Here is a 22,969-nt window from a genome sequence, read left to right on the forward strand (position 1 = left end):
ATACTGAGCATGTCTAACCCAGCACACAACATTGTCCTGAATGTGTGGGAAGTTCTGTTTTAAGATATAAATCATACAAGCTGTCCAATCTTGCTGTGACTCTCGTGTAAGCTGTTGGTTCGGAATCTTAGTGTTCAGATTGGCCTTTTAACAACGAACCCAAAGTGAACCAAGACAAAACTATTTTGTTCTGTGTTGGTCCGGACCAAAAGAACCAAACTATAAATATGAACGCACCCTTAGCCATGTTGGAACCAAATACAAAAGTAATCTGTTGCACATTACAAATGTGAAGTATGTGACTGTAGATTATTAATGACTGGTGTTTTAATATAATAACTTATTGTTTATATGGGGAATTGTCTTTCTTTTATAGTGAACTGGTGCAGCTTTTAGTTGTTTAAATTGGATGTTTGGACATGTTATATGATCTGTTATTGAATCTCCAGTAGTGTGTATGATATTCAGGAGACCTCAAAAAAGACTATTCGATGCGATTCTTGGCAATTGCTAATATAGATTGATGTGCTTATTTTACTCAACCAATTACATTTTAATTTGCTAACAAATGCAACCTATATATATATATATATATATATATATATATATAACATATACATTTAATGGAGGTCCTTGACAAGTGCACATCATCTATACTATACTGTAGTGTTAGACTGTGCTTAAGACAATAGAAATGGGATTAACACTCTCTGTGAGTTGCCTTGGACATTGTCTTTCAGCACAGCGCACATTTAAAAGAAGTGACGGTTTGGAATTAGTAGCGGAGGTTTCTTTAACTGTTACGCTGGGAAGGAGTTCGTGGCGGAAGAAAGTAGTTCCCCTGTTCCACAGACACTCCAACTGTTGTATGAATGCAATATCGATCTCGTAGTCGCTCTCCTCAAGCCATGCTGATGTAAGAGCAATATATACACTCCTACTCGAAGGATATTGCATTAATATTTAGATTTCTATATAATTGTCATAGGCCGATTTACAAATTGACAATATTTTTTTTCTGTTCGGCTGCCATACAGCACATTTGCATTTCTCTCATTTACACATTCAATTGCTTGTGTGTTATATCGACCTCCTATCAGCCACATCGCTTTCTTAATATCATTATTGGCAATGGCCATTGAAAAACCCATATCTGTCGACCACTAATCGAGTATCCTAAGAAAACAACAACAAAAAATACACCTATTATCATTATTATTTAAAATTCTAAATAAAAAGTGAAAACTTATGGTTTTACCATGTTACCAAATTTCAAGTCCAAAATACAAGTAATAATATAGATGAAGTAGATGGATGACTTGAGGAAATGTGCAGTACTGTAGGTTGCAGCTCTCCACTGTTTAAATATCAAGATGCTCTGTCTGTGCTCACTCCTCTGGCAATCTCTTTGTAGTGGTAAATTTAAGGTCACTCCAAAAACCATATGTATTCCAGAGCAGTTTGTCTTTCTGAATACCAGGGGTTCACAGATGGATGTGGTGGAGATCCTTTGCTTCAGAGACAGAACTCTACAAGGGAGCCGCTCCATTCAGCACAGCATCATTTTTCAGGCCAAGCTCCCGGACCTGTCGACCTGCACAGGTAATTTATCATCTTCACAAGTACTTCAGAGTGCTTCAGAACAACAGTTTTATCTGGACTCAGGAGTCGGGTGTAATTATTTCAGTGTTAATATAGTGTTTTTAGTCATTACATTTGACCAGAAGCCAATATGAAAAGATTTGATTACTTATTATTATTGTTTTATTGTTAATACTGTAATAATACTGTAAAATTCAGTAATTGTTCAGTAATACTGAACAATTACTGAATTTATAGTACTTGGCCTCATGGTATCCCGTATGATTTTTTGCATGCTACCTATATGAAACAATCTTTTGAGTTTGACAAAATATATTTTTTTCATAAAGGTCATTCTGTTCCAATACAATAAACAAATTAAGAAAATGTTTTTTTAAGAGATATGATTTCTTTTTAATCCTCTTTATAATTCCAAGTCTCTCATAAATCATCGTAATGTGTTTGAGGAATTAAGGATATACATTTCAATATGTTCAATCTCAAGCAAAAGTATCGTACTGCTGAGAACATCGTGCTTTTATGACATATACACACTTTATTGAATTACAAAAACATTTCATACAAGACAATTGTGATAGTAATCCAATCTAGAGCTTTCACGCTATCACATTTTCACTTCACGGTTATCGTAGCCAAATGTTTTTTTTCATCTTAAATTTAGTGTTTACTCCATTTCACATTTCTCACATAAAAATCGGATGGTAGGGATTATAGAGTTTGTAACCATTGTGGGGTTTAATGCAAAAATGAACACAATATCAATAATCATGGTTTTAATATGACGGTTATTGTCGATACCGGTATATTGACACCCCACATTTGCACCCTGTTAGAGGCACAAAGAAAACTAAATCCACTTTTATATGTTGTTGTAAATTCTGTATGCACGAGTAGCTTTTCAGTCATTGATATCTGCATTTCATCCACTCAAGTGGCTTTGTCAGTTGTGATGTCTTAGTGGAGATAACAGGAACTGAATCTCATCCCACATCACAGCGTCAGTGTATTCCTCTGGGATTCGCTGCATTGATTGTGTGAATCCTCTGAGGTTGTGATGAAAAGACAGCATCACAGGAAGCTGATAAGTGGCACAGATACCCCCCATTGCCATTCAGAATCTGACATTTCTATTTTCACGTATACAACATCTTTCATTCAAGCCACCTGTTTTGTACATCACTGGGCATGAATGTGTGGTCCATGTCCTTGACCGTTTTGTGTGGTTCACCTTGATGAGCTGTATACTCATATTAACTCATGAGGTCACATACAGTAGGGTTCAAATGTCTGAGACCACAGCTGCACATCTATTTTGCACGTTTTGGTTTCAAACATTTGTCTATCATTTTAATATACGAACAAACCTTTAAGCAACAGTAAAACACATTCAATTTAGACATGTTTTCGACTGTTTAAACCTTCAATTTATTTGACTTTTTCCAGATTGTCCCAAGAGTGTAGGATGGGAGAAGAACCCTAAGGGTGCCATGGGACCTAGAAGTGTCAATCTCAGTGAATGCATGGACCCAAAAAGGTACTAAACAAGTAGCGGCACAGCAAAATCAAGCATTTTTCAGTGCCTTTGAGAACATTGAAATCCTTCCGTTTTCTCAGCTGTGTCTCATTTGTCTGTTTAAGGCTTGCCGAGTCTTCAGTGGATCTCAATCTGAAGCTAATGCGATGGAGGTTGGTACCCTCTCTGGATTTGGATAAGGTGGTGTCGACCAGGTGTTTGTTACTGGGGGCCGGAACGCTGGGCTGCAATGTGGCCCGGACGTTAATGGTAAGAGCCATTTACATTTGAACGCTTGCCAACAGTTTTTAGAAAATATCCTGACAAAGCGGCTTTATTGCCCTTGATATGGATTACTTGGCTCGGTTTATATGATTTCATTTCTCACCTGCGTTTACTATAATAACTGCTTGATGATTATTGGTATAATTATGAGCCCACAGCATTAATTAAAGATATAAGACCTCATTCATGTCAGCAGATGCTGTGTCAAAATGACTTTATACATCAAATATGAAGATAAACATGTTGGCAGTAGGACAGAAACAATCTCTTTGTGGGACATTTATGAAAGATGCAGATTGTTGTTGTAAAAAACACATTCATTTGCATATTTGAATATGCAATGGTTTGCATCCAGTTTGTTTCTTTTAAAGAAGACTCGAGAGTTCAATGTGTTCTGTTGTTGTTTGTTAGGGCTGGGGTGTGCGACACATCACCTTTGTGGACAACGCAAAGATCTCCTACTCGAACCCAGTGCGTCAGCCTCTCTATGAGTTTGAAGACTGTCTCAACGGAGGCAAATCTAAAGCTCTTGCTTCAGTGGATAGATTAAAGAAGATCTTTCCTGGTGTGGTGAGGACGTGTTTTTTTCTTATAATAGTGCAAGAATTTATAAATACTTGTTCAAAGTATGAGTGTGAGGAAGCTGCTTTTGAAATAGTGCATGGCGTGCATAAACGCTACACCCTCGTGCCGTTTCAAACCCCTCTGCTTATCTCTGTCAACTCTCAAGCACCCTACAAGCAGTCCATGCTAGTTTTGGGGTGAACTAACAATGCAATAAATTTACATTTTTACAATATAACAAGAAAACGTATTTGCAAATAAATACGAAAATGTGCAAAATATGCACCAGGACAAATAGCAGACGCAGAAGAAAACAGTACCCAACCAATAATGAAGATCAGCCCGCAGGATTTAATATTAACACACAATTATGTATTACAATGTAGTCTCATTTATTGTTTTTATTTAAGGCCAATCTCATATTAATATTGAGTACCTATGGAGTAGTATTGCATACTTCATATCTTCGAAGAGTATTTAGTTTGATCACATTTATCAAAGAGAGATACAACTTTACGATTATTTTCGAAAACAGACGACATCCTGGGGTTGTCCGAGGGGAAAAACTAAATCACCAGCACACAATACACCATTGCATTATCTCTGCAGAATCCCATAACTGATTCACTATAAGTTTTGTGTTGTTTACATGTATGTACGCGTCGATTGTCAACAAAACACAGACATGACTGAGTGTCAGGTCCAGCATCTTTTAGTGCTGAGACCGCTCCATCTATCAGTTTCAAACGATCTCCAAATCCAGCGTTATGTCCACCGTTTATATAACATCCATCACTGAAATACAGTGAACAAACGAACACACCTCAACTTCTCTCACCATCGCAAGAGTACCGAGCGGCAGGCCCACAGCGCAGCCAATCTTGATGGTAAGCGAGTCTTCCTATCGGATGACGTGTGGGCGGCCTATTTATTTTGCCTCGCCGTGGCCGTGCTTTTCCGGCAGTATTGCCCAATAAGGGACTAAGAAAAGTTGTTACGTAACGGTTTTTCATGTAACAACATTATTTTCCGAAACATATACGAACCTTCGGGGAGTGTATCAAGCTCAGATATACGGCACAAGTTGCGCAGTTTTAAAGTCAAACGTTTTCTCTCCCTCCCATGTTTGGGAGCGACTACTGTCAGCTGCTTCATGACACACCTGAAACAACTCACAAGCCTTGGTGTGTGACTTAGGAGGACATCCACAACATTTTGGGAGAAGGCTGATGAGTTCAGTTGTGTTTACTTTTCCCATCTCTGATTTAGTTATAAGCCAAAGATCTGATGTAGATTTGTGGGGGTGTGGTTACACGAGGCGTTTCAGGCAGGTGTAGCCTTCGCTTTTAGATAGAAAGCATCTTTTCTTCCCACAATTACATTTTTGAAATTGTATGTGTCTTATACATGCATGGACAACTTATGACACAGAAAAACACGTATTTGCGCCATATGACCCCTTAATAATATTGGTAGAAATAGTAGACATTGTTTTGTTGGTCTGCAAATGAAATGACAAAGCAAACAATGTACCTCCCAATTTCTAATTTGTCTCGTGGAATACCACTCCATTGTGAAGCATGGTTCATTGGAAATATGGCCTTCTTTTGTATTCATGCACTCAACAATGCTCACATGCATCATTGAGCACATCTGAACATGTGGAGTTGTTCTTATGCCTTTATTTCACACAGAATTTCTAGGAATACAGCAGATTTGTGAACCCCTTTTAGATAAATATGTAAAGTACACAAGATTGACTGGTATTTCCATCATCATGATTTGAGTCGATCTGGTTCATAGAGCTATTCCAGGAAATTCCTACTCCTTACCTTCATTATGCTGAACGTTGTCAGAAACCTTTAAATATTTCAAAAGGTTACGTAATATACTGCACTGGACCATTTCAGAGTAGATACGATCTTAGATTTTTTGAGGTCAACTATTATGTGATAAAAGTGGCGTCAACATCGACTTGTTGATGATGTCATTAATAAATAAAATAAGATCAGAAAATGTTTTGCTACAAACGTAGTGTGTGTGGAAGCAAAATGGCCCATGAACAATCTTTGTACTGCATACGTGTTGCTCTATAGTAGACACAGAGTATGTGTGAATGCGGCGTAATCCAGCAGAGGCTTTATCACAGCGGTCTGTCATGTTTTATTAAACGGGGAACAAGTACAAAAATATCCTATACGTTTTACCGGCAAGCTTGTGCAGCGTCAGAACAAATCGTGAATGTTGTGGACGAAAACTGGACTCATTGAGAATGATGCGTGCGGAAGCAGGACAAGATAACATGTATTATTGCCGGGAGTAACACAGAATCCCGCTGACCCGGGGGGAATGACATCTGTCCCGTGGGCAACTCCTTGGAACAGTCAGCCGTCTTCTTAAAATCACATGACCTGCCATGACTAGTCGATATCAAGCTTTAAATGTAGCGCCAGAGCATTAATGTCGACTAGTCAACCCCTATTTCAGAGTGCAAATTTATGAGATTTACATTGTTTGACCAATTGTTTATGGGTCAATGACGTATTCCAATTTTAAAATACAAATAAATACTACTATCAATTGCAGTTATTCAAACATCAAGCATGTGGTGTACACAAATGGAGATTTAAATTTTAAATGAGTTGATTTTAGTGCCATGTGGTACGGCCATTATTTATCTTAAGATTTTAAGACATAAGCTACGGAGTTAGAGCAAGGCGTTTGCAATGCAAAGGCTATGGGTTAGACCCCAGGGATTGCGTTGAGTTGGCAGTTGCACGTTGGCATAAACTGAGCTTAATTCATTTCCTTGACATACTTCATTTTGTTTTACAAATCTTAAGTGTTTAGAAACAAACTTTGCTTCTCTTTGAGTTATGGTAAGTAATCATCTTGTTTTTCGTTCTATAGTTTTGTCTAACAAAATGATAAGTGGTCTTTATACGTCATTGACCCATAACACAGCTCATTAGTTTCCTTTCTAATTTAACAATCATTAAAATCACCACTTCTAACAACAGCTTAAATTTTATACTTTCAAAAATGCTAAATAATATTTAGATTCATTATAAATCATTCAAAATATTAAGTGGTTGAGTTTGCTAAGCAACAAAACTATTTTTGGGAAATTAAGCGTTTTAAGCAGTGAGAGGGTGGGCTAACATCAGACTCGTGTGACTCAGACTTTTAACTTCATATCCATGCCTCGCGTGGGATGGAATCGGCCGTTTTCATAGACACCGAAGACCGACATATCAAGCCCTCGGTTCTGTACTCCTCTGCTCCGCTGACTCCATCTGTGGTTCCATCATATCAGATCCCCTTCACTTCCCATGATTCATCAAACTGGGCATCCTCAACAAATGCCCTTCCAAAACCCCCCAGATTCACACAGTAAAGACGAAACTTGAACTGTAGTTTGCTTTTAAATTCATCAAATCATTTTTTATGAATTGACGCTTGACATTATTATGTTCAATATTTAATCGTTTAAAAAGAATGTGTTGTAAAAGCCACGTATTGTATAGTTTGGAGTATCGTCTTTGTTTTGCTGCCCCGGTATAGACGCTCCACTAAACCTCAGTGACGGAGAGCAGGTGGTACAGAATGAATCAGGAGCTCATTGCACCGGACACATTTAGAAACAGCTGGAGAGAGCACAACCGAATGAAAAAGAGTGCAGGGGGCTCCAGATTGTCAAATTTAATTCAGAATGTGTTTCTGTGGATTGTAGGTAAGTTTCAGTGATATGAAAATGAAAAGCTCGTTCAATACATTGGCTTCTTAAGATTAGTTTTTGTAATATCTGTTAAATTGTCTATTCGTCTTTTGATGCAGTTATTAAAACCTCTAATTTGAGATATTTTCTTTATGATTCAAATCATTATCGTTTGGGGCCTTTTTTCAGCAAATATCCAGTGAATTTTCCAAAGCTCTTTCCATCACCCAGTTTTTATGCTCATTTCACATCAGAAACGAGTGATGGAAACGCCAAATAAAAAATCCCTTCATTCACAAAACGTTTTTATGCTCATTTGAGGTGGCGGAAAATATATTACACGAATTATCGAAGATTGCTGTATAAATTAAAGCAAACATGAATCCACATAAGCTTGTTTATAAAACACGATGTATCCAGTCCCCATTTATTTTCACAGAAGAAAGTCTGTCAATATGAAAGATTACGGGGGGGGGTGAGGCGTCCTCCCTGTCCTCACTTATTACACTTTAATTCACGGGTCACTAAAGCTTAAGTATTTCCGCATGGTAATACTAACAGATATTGCCTTTCAGATAGCACTCTTGTTGGTCAAGTTATTATCTGATCACACCTCAGCCGGGCTCATTATTAAAGTCCATCTTATGCCAACTTCTGCATTTGCTCCAAATGTTGTTTTTCCGAGTGCAAAGAACGGAGGTGCTAAAACAAGAGCGAGGGCGATATCCACACGCCATCTGACAGTCAGGCTCTTGTATGTGTGTGTGTGTGTTCACTGAAGGTCCAAGGAAGGATTTTGTCCACCTGGCTAAATAATCATTGCTCTTCTATCGTCTCGTGTTGGCAGATGCCCATCTGGTCACTGATATGAAATGATCTGTCTGCTGTGTTGACTCTCTGGTCATTATTTATTCATCTCCTCTTCCTGTATCGATCGACTCCCCCGGTCAGCTAATTACGACATAGTTTTATTTTCACAGAACCCCTGTGTGCGCCGGGCCAATTAGATGAGCAGGATGTTCCGGTCGTGATTACTATTCGCTCACACACACCGTACGTCTTTTTCTCAGATGGGATGAAATGACATGATTCGGATTCAGTTCTCATTTTACAGAATTGAAGTGTGTAACGTTTTCCTCGCAGGGCAAACACCGTCAGTTGATTGAATCATGGTTGTGTTGACTGCTACCATTTTGGCTTTTGCTATATGCCTCTGTACTCTGGGATTTGTTAGCACCAGAGGAGATTAGGTTCTATTGTCTGTTTGCAATCTGTTATAACTTTCTTGATTATTCATCTTATTGTAATAAAAAGTAAAACTATAATAAACATGGTGCTTTTTTTCTTCAGCAAATGAAGGGATTGCTTAGCCTCTTCAAAATGTTTATTTTCAACTTTACATCAAACTATTTAATGATTTTTTCTTTCTTTAAGAAACCTCATTGCACTCAGTTGTTATTAGTTCTTGTTTTATATGTTACAGTCTAGTAATAATCATTCAGGGATCCTCACTTTTATATAGTATTGATGTTGTCTTACTTTCCAAGTTACTTACATTTTGTACACATGGCTCTCACCCAATTTGACCACAGACTTGTATATGTATCATTATTTGAATATTAAATATTTTAAAGGAAAAATAGTTTTGTAAATGGTTTGAGACTTAGCCTCTTGTTTAAAGTCCCACAGAGCTTCGTTTTAGGACCACCACTCTTTCTGTGTATATGACCTTTAGGTAATGTAATCAGGAAGCATAGGGTAAATTATCATTGCTATACACATGATACATCACTGTTTATGTTCACTGCTTCCAAAGATCGCAACTCCGTAAACAGTTTCATCACTGACTTGTTAGACATTTCAGAACGTACATCCAAACTGTTATAACCACAGTTCATTTTACTGACATTTCTTCACATTTAGGATAAAAAAGATCCTTTAAGGTTATCTTTTCATCTGAGATTTAGTGTTTCCCATTCATTACTTATGCCCAGATATAATTTGTCCCGTCGTGGTTTCAAAACGACCCGGACATATTGAAGTTCTCATAAATTAGTGGTCTATCTTGTTTTAGGGCATTGTTTATGCAAAGTCTCTTTAATTCACAGTCAGCTGTATTAAAATAGAGAATGTTTAGAGAATAGAAGCGAACGAATCAATGTGCAATGATGTCACATGTTAATTAGTGTATGTATCCAGAGCCACAGTCCCTCAAAAGTCCTGTTTCAGTTAACTACCATATGGCTATAATCATATTGCTGTAAATGTATTTGTATTCATACCCAGACTGGGTAAGAGTCAACATGTGTTTGTGTATTTCTTTAGAATCACACCCATGAATTTAACCTGTGAATATGCGACATTTCAGAATGCTGAAGGTTATAACATGAGCATACCGATGCCTGGCCACCCGGTGAACTTTTCAGAGACGACGATGGCTCAAGCTCGGCAGGATGTAGAACAGCTGGAGAAGCTTATCTCTGAACACGACGTAGTCTTCCTGTTGATGGACACTCGCGAGAGCCGCTGGCTTCCTACAGTCATCGCTGCCAGCAAAAGAAAGGTCCCTCCAATCTTTCATCTTTTATTTAGTCATTTCCCCCTATGGCTGTCCCCACTGTAGTTGCTAAGAGCCACGTAGGGCTTCTCTTCTTTACTTCTATACCAAAGACACATGAAACCAAAGTGACCCCCAGCTGATAAAAGTATTGGTAACACTTAGTGTTCATGTTTTAGGAGTGTTGGGAGTTCAACGTCTCTATATTTTCAGTTGATAGTTAATGCCGCTCTGGGATTTGACACATTTGTGGTGATGAGACACGGTCTGAAGGAACCCAGAGAGTGCCGATCTGAAGACTCCAGCCCCATGTCTTCCTCCAACTCCTCCTCTTGCTCCACACCAGCGGTCACTACAACACCAGGTACAACATCTAAAGTTATTTTATTTCCTCTCATCCTGATAGCTCAGACTGAAGACAGTCAATTCAAGATGAATTTAGTTCCCATGGTACAAACAACAATTGACATTGACTTTAAAGCAGTGCACAAGTGTTCTTTATAAATGTTACCGTAAGCATTACTTTTGGCTGTTCTCAGGAGCATCTTTGTTCTCCAATATACCTGGACACCGTCTCGGCTGCTACTTTTGTAATGATGTGGTCGCTCCTGGAGATGTGAGTACGCCAACAAAGCTTTCATAAGTTGAAGGGGAATGTAGGCTAACCTTAAGACACATGTCATATTTGAAAGGATGACTTCATAAGATTGAGCTTTGCTGATACCTGTCAAGCCTCTGGTCTCTCTTGAGGGATAGTTCTCCCAAAAAACTAATTGTCATGAATTACTCACTCTCTTGTTGTTCCAAACCTGTATACATTTCTTTGTTTGGTTGAAAGATATTTGGACGTTTGCTTGTAACCAAACAGGAAAAATACAATGGCAGTCAAAAGTGGCCCAGAGATGGTTGCTATTTCCAAATATCTTCTTTTATAATTATTTTTCGTACTATGGGAGTCAATGGGGTCCGAGAACTGTTTGGAAATAAGCATTCTCATTTAGATATTAAGCATATTTATTAAGCATACAGATTTGGAACGACTTGAAGGTGAGTAAATGATGACAGAATTTACATTTTTGGGTGAAGTTAAAAACGAAGTACTGTATGATTGAAATACATTTTCTTATTGAGTTTAGGATTACTACAACAGGATCGGAGGACATTACAAACTTAATAAATTATATTCATGTAAAATTTTAGCTATTTCAGGTAAATATATCAAAACCTCAGACGTCCAAATTCACTGTTTTTCAGGAAATGGAAAAGACATGCTGTACTTTCGATTAAATGATGATTAAATACTGTGTTGTCAAATTTGACAAGCACTTGATACTTTTTCGTGTTTAGATATTTGCAAAACCCAGTTACAAACATAAAAAGTGACTACTAATAATGATTTATAGCAAAATGTAATTCAGGTGTTTTTTTCAAATTTGAGTTATTTGTTTATGTAGCTCCTTGAAAGCGTTAAGGTTAACATTTATATTTCTGTTAGTCTACCAGAGACAGAACTCTAGACCAGCAGTGCACGGTGAGTCGTCCTGGTCTGGCCATGATCGCTGGAGCCCTGGCTGTTGAACTGATGGTGTCTGTACTCCAGCATCCAGAGGGGTACGTGCTTCATCATTTAAATAAACACGTGGAAAGTCTAAATCCCTGTTCATTTAGGATCTTTGCTATACAGGAGTATAATCCGAAATTACAGTATGTAGAAAATAGTTGTGTAAAAACACTTTGAAATGTATTATTATTATATTTATTCCTATGCAATTGGTTTTACTGTCTTGACACGATCTTATGGACTGTCATGAATGCTCACAAAAGTTGCAGCCATCACAAATGTTTCTGTAATATTGCTCAATTTTTTGGGCATATATGTAATGCATTCTCAAAGGTTTTACTTTCTCATCAAATGTATTTATTTAATCTGTTACCATATGGAATATATAGCTCATAACAGCTTGGTTTCGTTTGCTCTGAGCTCTGTGTTTAAATCACTGGATTAGGAAATTGGGCTGTAACGTCACGATTTAAGTGCAAATTCCAGTATAATGTTGCTTTTTATGTGATTTTAGGCTGCATGAGAGGCTATTGAAGGCTTTCATCCGTGTTTACCTTTCAAAGACGATTTTAGAAAGCGAAGGACACTGAATGTCCAAGATGGCGCTGGCATACACACCTGGCATACGTCTCTCTTCAGATGTATTAAGCTGTTATAGAGCACTGATGTCTCCTCTGGAAGCTCGGATAAAAGCCTTCAGATAGACCACAAAAGACTGACGCTCTTTTGAAAAGAGACCCACAAATGCAGCGGGGTGAAATTCAGAATGCGCATTCATGTCAAAGTCAACCACGCTGATTTTGATGAATGGGTCACCAATTATTATGCAAATAGTATTATTTGAGATCTTAAAGGGATACTTCACCCAAAAATGAAAATGATGTCATTATTTACTCACCTTCCAGTTGTTCCGAATCTGTATTAATGTCTTTGTTCTGATGAACACAGTGAAAGATATTTGGAAGAATGCTTCTAACCAGACAGATTTTGTCCCCATTGCCTCCCATATTAGGAACTGAACTGTTTGCTGTCCTACATTCTTCAAAATGTCTTCTTTTGTGTTCCACAGAACAAAAAAATGATAAGATATTTTTTCCTACTCGACTTTATGGTGCTGATCGCAAACAATTTATTTAGATGTGAAAATTGGTTTATAACTATGTGAAATGACACAGGTCTGAAACGTGATTGGATGATGTAGTAAAGGGGTTCTTGATGTAGAAAAACTTAGTCACACAGGATGCATTAGTAAGAAAACAGATATAACTTTAAGATGCTGAAGTGCTTAATGAATTCCCCTGCAACTATTTTTGACATTTGAATCACATACTTGCGGCTTCAGGATTCGTGACTCATTCTGACGAAATCCAGAAGCTGTTCCCATCATTTCTTCAACAGCACACACACACACAGCTAAAATGGTTTAAAACTCATACTAAGCAATGTGTCGAACTACTGTTTTTATAATGCAGTTGTGCAGAAGTTATTTTCTGTTATGTTTTCACCCTTATGTTGTTTTAATTCAAAGGACTTACTCCCTTGTGAAACACAAAATTTTATTTTTGAGGTATATCAATTTTGAACACTATAAATAGAAACAAATGGATTTACTTTGTGTTTTATCTGTGATCTCTCAGAGGTTATGCTACAGCCAGTAGCAGCGACGACCGCATGAATGAACCCCCAACATCACTGGGTCTCGTTCCCCATCAGGTCAGTAAAGTAAATTCAGTATATGGATATATTCATTAGAATGGCGGTGCTTATTTAATAAGCTTTGGTCCTTAATATTGAATTCAAATATAAATTGGGCAATAGGCTTGTTGCGATAGTCTGTGATACACGTTGTCCGACCGCCTACCTATTACATCACTTGTCCACCTTGGTACCGACCCCCACAGTCATGTTTAATTTCTGTAGTTATAAATCACTTAGTTTGGTTAAAGACCAAACTACAGCTGCATTCAGCGTAAGCAGAACAAGTGTCGCAGCAAAGATCAGCAGCAGGAGTCCGATTTTATTCATCCTGTGAGGAGAGTGAAGTGCTGACTGACAAGACGATGGCGAAGGCTTTTCTGGCAAAGAACATGTGGTAGAATATGTCATCAAGCACTTTTATCAAGAGCCCGAGAAGTTATAATGTTCTTTTTGTTCTAATTTAGTTTCTTTATTTATTTAAAATAAATGTACCTTGTTTCGTAACCTGTTCTTATTCGTTTCTTATTTATTTATTTAACGTAACTATTTTTTGTTTCGTAACCCCTTCTTATTTATTTATTGTGTTTTATTTATTTATTTTGTATGTTTTTTTAATAAAGATATTGAACCCACCATTAATTCAAGCAATTGCGACCCGAATTGCCGCGATTTAAAAACTGAAAGTAAAATGCGTCATGCAAAGGGCCGCATCTTCGACCACCCCACAGCAAACCCCTAAACACCCTTGTCACCGGTACAACCAGTGTTTTTACATGTCAATTACCCGGTGGGAAAATGTCATCACTGCAACATCCCTATTGTGCAGAAGGATTTCCTCTTGGGCAGAGCTATACCCAGCTACTAGGTTTGACAAGTCAGGGCCCAGATGCAGCAAACATCAACTTATAGTTGAATTATACTATAATATAAAAATATTACTATGTTAGTATGATATTATAATAATTCTAGTAAAAGTCTTTTGGATTTGTTGGTTCCAGCTGCAGATTTGGAAGTGCAAAAGTAATGTTGGACTATGCGATTCATTTAGAATCCTGATCGTGTTAAAAGTCCCAGTGAAATAAAAAAATACAAAACCCATTTTTTCATGAAATATTGCAGCATTTATTGCAAATAGCTTATCAATGTCATTCTCTTTTTAAAATGTGTGTGCCAAAATCTGAACATGAACTTCTGCCCTCTAGCGGCAATCCATCTCAAGTAACGTTAAGCCTTGGGCGGAGCATCCGTTAACTCCTCCCCTTCAGCTGTCTGTCTGCTGCCAATGCATTTCAAAATGCATCCGCTGTTTTTATACATCCAATAAATTTGCAGAGAAAGACAAAGCCGCGCCCACAATTTCTCTCATTCAAAATTCCGCTTCATTCGGACATGCGAAAGACACAAACGTTTATTAAAAGTTTAATGCAAATAGTGCACTTTACACTGGACGTAAGCGGTGCGACTTCACAAACGCTTGCGTCTGGTGTAGATGGAATGTTTCCCTTAAAAAAAAAAATACATGAAGATCTCTAATATTTATTTTAAAACTACAATGAAGAACTGGCCTAGATCCGTTTTGTCACTCGAAGGAAAGACTGAAATTGTTCAGTATATAGTAAGAGTAGTATATAAACCCTCTGGGATCTGAGGCTGCTTTGGGACTTTTTTAAGAAGTTTTGACATTTCCATTTGTGCTTTTTCAGATGTTTATTAAAGCAATAAGCCCCAAGATGCAGTGGGTTACTGAGCATTTTATAACAGCTAAGGGCGTTGTGGCATGACGGATATATTCAAAACACAAGCCACAAATCGTCAAATGAATGGACATTTTCCTTAAACATCACGTAGGCTTAACAATGCTGTTTTCAACACTACTTGATAACAATGAATTCTTTTTTACAAACGGGAATACCAATGAACCACCAATAAAGTTACTTTATTTACCGCCTTTAAAGGAGGAATGCATCTTGCCATTTTAAACAGTCAAACGTCCCCTCTTGCTGACGCACGCTTGCTTTCAGTGCAGACAATGACAAGTTCTGAAAGTCTGCGCCGTGCTTGCTGCATGCAGTGATTTTGGATATATTACCTTATTTTTTTTGTATCATGCTGCGCAAAGGTCAGTCTAAGTAACGATTTACGTGCATTTTCAGACAAAGTGTTGATTCATATTTTTATGCCCAAACATTCAATAAGTGACAAATGTATGGAAATGATCACAGGGCTCTAGATTAATAGATTCGATGCAGCCAGAAAATAACTATTAAAACTATAAATTATATTATATATCATTATTAAATAAGGACAATAAACAGTGGTGCGCCATTACACTGAGAGAGAATAATTCCCATGTTTCCAAGACGCTTGCAGACACCAACCGCAGCCTTTGTCCTGCTTTACAATATTATATAGGCATTTGATTCCATGTAAACATTGAATATTGTGTTGATATGATGATCTCTATAGCCTCCTGATCGATTTCAGTTATATCAGCTCTTCAGTTGTAGTCCTGCTTTTTCCACTTTAACTGAGTGCAATGCATTTATATCAGGGTACAGGCATTCATCTCCACTTGCTGTCTATCCAGTCTGTAACACTGTACAGTATGCATGCTTATTTTCATATCGTATAGAAGTAGCTCATTTTGGATTGTAAAGAAACTTTTTTTGTTTCTGCATAAGTGTACAGTATGTGGATAAAAACAATTTTGAACATGTTTCTTGCGGACCCGGTAATGAAATGCTGAAGAGTTTTGTTTCCAAAATGTGAACTCGGTTTGTTGTTGTTTGGCTTAAATCAAAACAAATCAACAGAATTTTGATTTACATTGATTTGAATGCACAATAAAAAACATGATTTTTGAAAAAAAAAATGAACCGAGTTATTAAACTCATTTTGAAACCAAACTCTTCATATGGTCTCTTCAATGAGACCTGGAACGTGAAACCGGGGAGGTAGAGAAGTAAGGGGAAGTAAGATAAGGTTTTTAAAAGATCAGATGATTTGTGTGGTCAACTTCGACCTTTAAGATCGTCTCTTGGGTCACTGAATCGTCATTCAGGACCAAAATAAGAAGACTGAAGGAAATCTGATGGCTAATCCTTCATGATGGCAGTGTGTGAGTCATACTGCGTGTGTGCTCTTGTTTGTCTTTGACTCTCATCATTATATGCTCGGGATGTTCACAGGCTCTGTAGGGAGAGACAAGAGGAAAAGGAGAGATGGCGGCGTTGTGTATAGAAAGTGAAGAGGAAGAAAATAATTTGAACTCTTCCTGCTATGTCATTTCAAAAGAGCTTGAATGAAGGGATTAATGCTGGTGGAAAAAATACAATTTGGTGTTACCTTTTACATACATGGGAAGGTGTACTGTTTTTTTTTCCTCGTGTTACTCAAATATGCACAAAGAATGTGATATTTTAATATATATTTTAAACAACCTTCATACAGCCGTGGAAAAAATGAAGAGACCATTCCGAATATTAATTTAGTCATCATTTCTAGATTTACATTTAGTCATTTAGCAGACGCTTTTATCCAAAGCGACTTACAAAGAGTTCAGGGAGCAATAAGCGCAGGGCCGGCGCGAGGCATAAGCGAACTAAGCGGCTGCTTGGGGCCCCCTGACCACCAGGGGGCCCATGAATCGTTTATTTTATTTATTTATTTTTACAATTAAATAACTTAAACAAGTGATATAAATGAATGAACGAATGAATATGAATGAATAAATAAATGAATAATTTAAGACAAGAAAATTCAGATTTCCCGACAACTGCTGCTGTGTCTGCTAGCGTTTGAGTCATGCGCAATAGACATCTCGCGTGCGTTGACAATTAGCGCCGGTGCGCAAGTGCGCGTCACTGTAATAAATGGTAAGCCATGTAACAAAAAAGGATGTATCCTCTGGTGCCGAAAAGAGAAAGAAGAAAAGGACAGAAAATGAGAAAAATGAGCAAGATTAGCGGTAGCACAAAGTTTGCTCACGTCACTTCAGGTACCATGATCTTTTATAAGCCATCACCAGAGCTAACGTAAACGTCCCCGCCATCAAAAGTAAAATGTCTCGCATTATTAATATACATTTATCTCGGTGTGGTTCACGTATTGATTATATATATATATATATATATATATATATCAGTTTAAGTTGGTGAAAACAGCCGAAGGGGAACTTAACCTTCTCGGTGAAAGTGATGCCAGCTAGCATTGCTGTGTGTGTTGAAGTGAACGTTAGAAAATATACCAATACCGTGGGGACTTCTGTGATGAAAATAGACTTCAATTTTATTAATATGGTGGCGAGTGTTGTAGCAGGGCTATCCTCATATTTATAGGCTGCAGTTATGCGATTTTGAGGTCATTGTTGTACAATTGTCATTGTTGAACCGCTTGCTGTTCTTATGTTTGCTTTCATTATTTAAGTATCTATTTTTTTGTAACAATCTGTGGTATTGTAAAGATGATTTAAGAATAATCCAGGCAACACGAGATTAGTGAATCCGTAACTTTCTTTACTCAACTTTCTTCTTCTTTCGTGCGTCATTACGTACGTAAGTCACGTCTCATCATGTGACAACAGCAAGCGTTACTATTTACAAACAGTATACACAAATAGTAATATTGCACATTTCTCATGAACACAACACATTCTATTTTTGATTATATTAATGTTTGTCTATTTTTGTTTTATTTTTAAGATTGCAAATTATTTATTTCATGTTTTGTGACAGTTTGTATTCAGAAGTTTAAGACTAAAGTATTTTATTTAAGTATCGATTTTGTATTATTTATTTTGTATTAATACATAACCTCACTATATAAATTTATAATGTTACATTATAGCATGACATTTATGTCAATAATCTTCAAGCAAATGGTGACTCCGCGTGGTGGGAGGGGGGCCCCCAAATCAAATTCTGCTTAGGGCCCCCAAGAGGCTCGGGCCGGCACTGAATAAGCGATTCAAATTTTTCTAAATATAGATGTATTTAGGTCGTTCCAGTTCAGTGTCCGTTGAATTTCAGCAAAATCAAACCTCAGGAGTGACAAAGTCGTCCGACAGCAATGTGAAGACGCATGAAAACTGTGATGAAAATCCAGGTTATCACATAAAAAGATGAGCTTTACCTAAATACATGTAGAAATATGACTGTTGTATTGCTTACAGTGAATATTAACCTCTGAAAAAATACAGAGCATCTTTTCTGAAAATAATTGCCAGAAAGAAATTAAATTGTAGAAAAACTGAAAATAATTAATGTTTAATTGTTTTCCGCAGCTGTATGTATGACACATTTAGAGATGACGTCGTGGAAAGTTGTGCCCTTATTCATCTATTATCACTATTAAAGTGTGGACATGCAGTATATACGATATACAACATACATAGATGTTTCGCTGCAGTTTGATGTAGTTTTACCTCTCAGACTATTGCTGTAATTCGTAAAGTGTCACATGCAGCGGGATCCCCTGCGTGCATGCATTGCGGTTTAGCAAGAGCCCCCCGCACGCATTAAACCTCAGACGCACACACAGGGGGCTAATTGCGCAGCTACAGACGTCAAGGAGCATCTCTCTGGGTTATTAAGCACACCAGCATGCAGCACACATATGCCCCTTCACAAATGATATTCTTCTCCGTATAAACCAATCATTGTGTGTATGCAAGTCTTTACGCTTCATGCGATTTAATTAGAATAGCAGTCTTCTCTGGGCCGTGAACACTAAGCCACACAATAGCAGATTCCGGCATACAGGACACTTGCCATGGCAGCAGCATCATAAGTGTCTGACCCCATTCATTTATTTGACAGGTTTTAATGTTCCTGACTGTGTGAAAGGATTTTGCATTAATGTTTCTTTGACTTCATGTCAAGACACAGCACTGAGACAGGCGGTTGTTGTTTTTTCTGGTCCCAGAATTCAAAGGGAAGGACTCTAATTATCAAACACTGCCCCCTGCTGAAATAATGAGGAACAACTGTGAATCGCATAGGAAAAAAAAGCCTACTCCGCAATGACAATGTTGAGTTATATTACACTTAACATGTAAGTAATATTTAGCTTAGCTTAGGTTTGTTTGCTTGACGTAAGTCTACTATAAATCTAGCACCCGTGTGTGATTTATACCTGTACCTCTATGCTTTGTGTGATGCTAACAAGATGGTTTTACATGCACGCACATCAAATACCATGACAACAGTTGAACGAGAGAAGAGAAAATGTTTTTTTCTCTTTTCTAAGTTAATTACTAAGGTTAATAACACCTTAAATGATTCATTGTTGATATACTGGTAGGAAAACTGACATAAACTAACCTTTAACTTAAAGGTAAAGCGTTTGAGATTTAGCAGCATCTAGTGGAGAGGTTGTGAATTGCAACCGACGTCTCACTCCACCCCTCCCTGTCGAAGCACTACGGAGGCTGACACAGAACTAAGATGTCGTCACATTTTCGCTTCCTTGCCGAAGGAGATGGTGTATTTACGAAAATATTATCTTTATTTTTAGTGCGGTCACTTAATTAAAATCAATAAATCCTGTTTCTGATGTTAACGTGCTTAAAGGCGCGGTGTCCGATTTCTCATAGCCGTTGTTGATGTTCAAACTCCCAAAACAAACACACGCATACCCCCATGTTTCTCTTTCCTCAGCGCTCGGCTCGAATCATTTCCGTCCTGTGCACCTTACTGCTATTGGCTTCAATGTTCTTTTGGTACTCGGTCTGACTTTGTCTTAACAAGCGTAATTTGGAAATCAGACAAGCGCCTTTAAATGTGGGTTTTTATGACAGATGTTAAATCAGCAGAAGTTCACCTCCTAATATATTTTATAAACAGATCGTATACTCATCTCCTGTTGAGCCGTTGAATGCACCCTGCAGCAGTCCATCGCTTTCCTAAACGTGTTAGTCTCATTCATATATAAACTATAACAACACATTGTTTATGTATAGGCTATAATATTGAAATTCTGTCAATAGATCCTCCTTAATATCACACTCCATATTATACACTGATAATAAAACCCTGGGTGTGGGAGAATACATCACATTAGGAGATGGAAATATGATTAATATTGCAGTTACACAGGTCATCTGCGAGCTGTTATGGCAATATGTGTGGCTGTGAAGTAATGGCTTTGTGCTGTTGTCATGACAATAAATGCGCGTCTGGTTTTGAGCGTAATAATATGAAATGTTAATGTTAATGTGGCCTTTATGAAGTGTCTGAAGGTTTAGTGTCTTGCTCAAGGGTACAATGGTGGTACATCACCCTCCTGGGATTGAAACCTACAACCCTTTCAGTACAGATCAGCATCACCAAGCATAACATGATATATAGCTGCACTGAGGGAAAGATGATGTGTTTAGCAGATTTCATGAAAATAAATTCTTAAAAAGTTCCTGTTTTTAACGAAAATATGGAGTTAAAATAACGTACAAATCTTGGGAATAAAATGGACTAATTTAGTTTAAGGAATTTAAATTGACCAAATTATTACGGAAATCCAAGTCGATGAATTGGTCATGTTAAGTTTATTTTGTGTTGAGACCACATATATCATTTTAGTAGATATATCTACATTGGCATGTGATCTGTAGTTCCCAGCATGCTTTGCATCTGACTGCACTCGGAGATTAGTTTTCCAGATTAACTGTCACAAGTGTGGTTCAGTAAGACTTGGTCTGGTTTTGTGTTGATTTAGGAGAATCTTGGTGTTATTTTTATGTGGTCACCTGTGCCAAGGCATGATAATAGTCATGAAGTTCACTTATCGAGTAGTTACTGTGCTAATGCAAATACAAAGACCACCAGTTCTCTTCTCACTTGAAATATATTTTTTTTACAACATAGATGGTCAATACGAAAGTAATTCATTTTTGTTCGACGTAACCTTTTTTTGTTTACTTGAAGTAATATTTGCTTAGTATTTTAACAAATACTAAATGTATTCAATGAGTATTATTGACTTTATTCTGGTTATTAAGTTGTACTTATAATCTTCGTAACAATTTGCACGAATGTTTTTTGAGTGAATTCGACAAGTTATTCGTTTCAGTGTGTACGCATATGCTTTTGAACATCCTGATAGTAGAACTGTTTTTGCTCTCACACTAAAGGATCACATCGCTCATCTTACTCTCATTTTACAAAACTCATTGGGATTTGAATAAAATGACATATGACGACTTGTATAAATCTCTCATATTTGGAGGATTCGACGCTGTGAACGTTGAACTTTACATCAAAGTGTCTTGAGCTCCGGCCGGGGATTCACGGGTGTCCCGTAATGCACCAGTCGCCTGTAAATTCCTCATAATCTTCACGCAGAAGCCTCAGCTCCTCTTATCTTTCCCTTTGGGCTCTTTCTTTAATTTCCTTTCAATTAAGATCAACTGCCAAACACGAGTCTTGAAGCTTCTGGATCATGCTGGGCGAGAGATACAGTGCAGACGTGAGTGTAATACCACCACAGTATAATTGAAGACAGAGCTCTCTGTATTTACGTCACGGGGCCGGAGATTTGCAGCACACTTCCATAAGTATGGCCTGGTGCTTCATACAGATTGTTGTTTTGATGTCGGTAACAATGAACCTCACGGTGACGTCTGGCTGTATTTTGGTTTAAAAGCAAGAACGTATGTTTTGGGTAAGAGCGCGCGTAATGGAGTCATGTTGGGGCACAACGTTCGGTTATTATAAAATCAACATCTCGTAGAACTGCAAAAACCGCCATGATGATTTAAACTGTTAGGGTTTAATAGAAATAAGCTTAATTCATGATAGTGAAATAAAATGGTTAAGAGCTGATAAATACTATGTGTGTATTATTGACCAAAAACTGATAAATGAAAGTATATTTTGAGAAGTATGGAAACAGCAAAGATCTGATATTTCAGGTTCAGAGGGGGTGCGCTGTCTGTACTCTCACACCAGGGGGCAGTATAGATTGATGAAGATTTCTGATTAACTTCTAATGTAGCTTCATCATAATAATAATAACAAATATCTGTTTTCTTTCCAGATTCGAGGATTCCTGTCGAGATTTGACAATGTCCTCCCTGCAAGTTTGGCCTTTGACAAATGCACCGCGTGCTCGCTGATAGTAAGTCACCCTTTGGTTTCCGCATAGAATACATAAACCTTAATCTAAATCCCACTGTAAATAATATTCAGCGTGAAATCAAATGGATGTATTTGAAGGACAACATGAAGAATCATTTGGTCTTGATATCATTCTTTTGCCCTGAAGACGTTTGATGCCTGTGAGTGAGTGTTGATGATGTCACAGAGGTCAGTGAGTTATGAGGGTTGAAGTGAAGTGTGTTATCCTCAGAGACATCTCATACATCACCACAGCTCAATATCTGGTGCATGTGTGGCTGTAGCTCTTTTATTTGACTCTTTCTTTTTTAGTGGATCAGTAGCCACTCCTTCCTCCTCCCTCCCGTACACGCCCACACAC

The 22,969-nt window shown here is 37.6% G+C and overlaps 1 protein-coding gene across 5 annotated transcripts in view; it reads left to right on the plus strand.

Moving 5' to 3' along the window:
- Window positions 1-22,969, plus strand: part of atg7 (ATG7 autophagy related 7 homolog) — a 54,037-nt gene that overhangs the window by 10,832 nt on the left and 20,236 nt on the right. For all 5 annotated transcript variants that reach the window (XM_079483029.1, XM_079483030.1, XM_079483028.1 and 2 more), the window contains exons 9-18: window positions 1,481-1,602; window positions 3,046-3,136; window positions 3,241-3,385; window positions 3,812-3,970; window positions 10,051-10,245; window positions 10,453-10,603; window positions 10,779-10,855; window positions 11,735-11,850; window positions 13,438-13,513; window positions 22,529-22,609. In XM_079483029.1, coding sequence (XP_079339155.1) covers window positions 1,481-1,602; window positions 3,046-3,136; window positions 3,241-3,385; window positions 3,812-3,970; window positions 10,051-10,245; window positions 10,453-10,603; window positions 10,779-10,855; window positions 11,735-11,850; window positions 13,438-13,513; window positions 22,529-22,609 — 1,213 coding nt within the window. The remainder of the gene's footprint in view (window positions 1-1,480; window positions 1,603-3,045; window positions 3,137-3,240; window positions 3,386-3,811; window positions 3,971-10,050; window positions 10,246-10,452; window positions 10,604-10,778; window positions 10,856-11,734; window positions 11,851-13,437; window positions 13,514-22,528; window positions 22,610-22,969) is intronic.

The sequence above is a fragment of the Barbatula barbatula genome, assembly GCF_947034865.1.
Source record: "Barbatula barbatula genome assembly, chromosome: 20".
Classification (NCBI taxonomy): domain Eukaryota; kingdom Metazoa; phylum Chordata; class Actinopteri; order Cypriniformes; family Nemacheilidae; genus Barbatula; species Barbatula barbatula.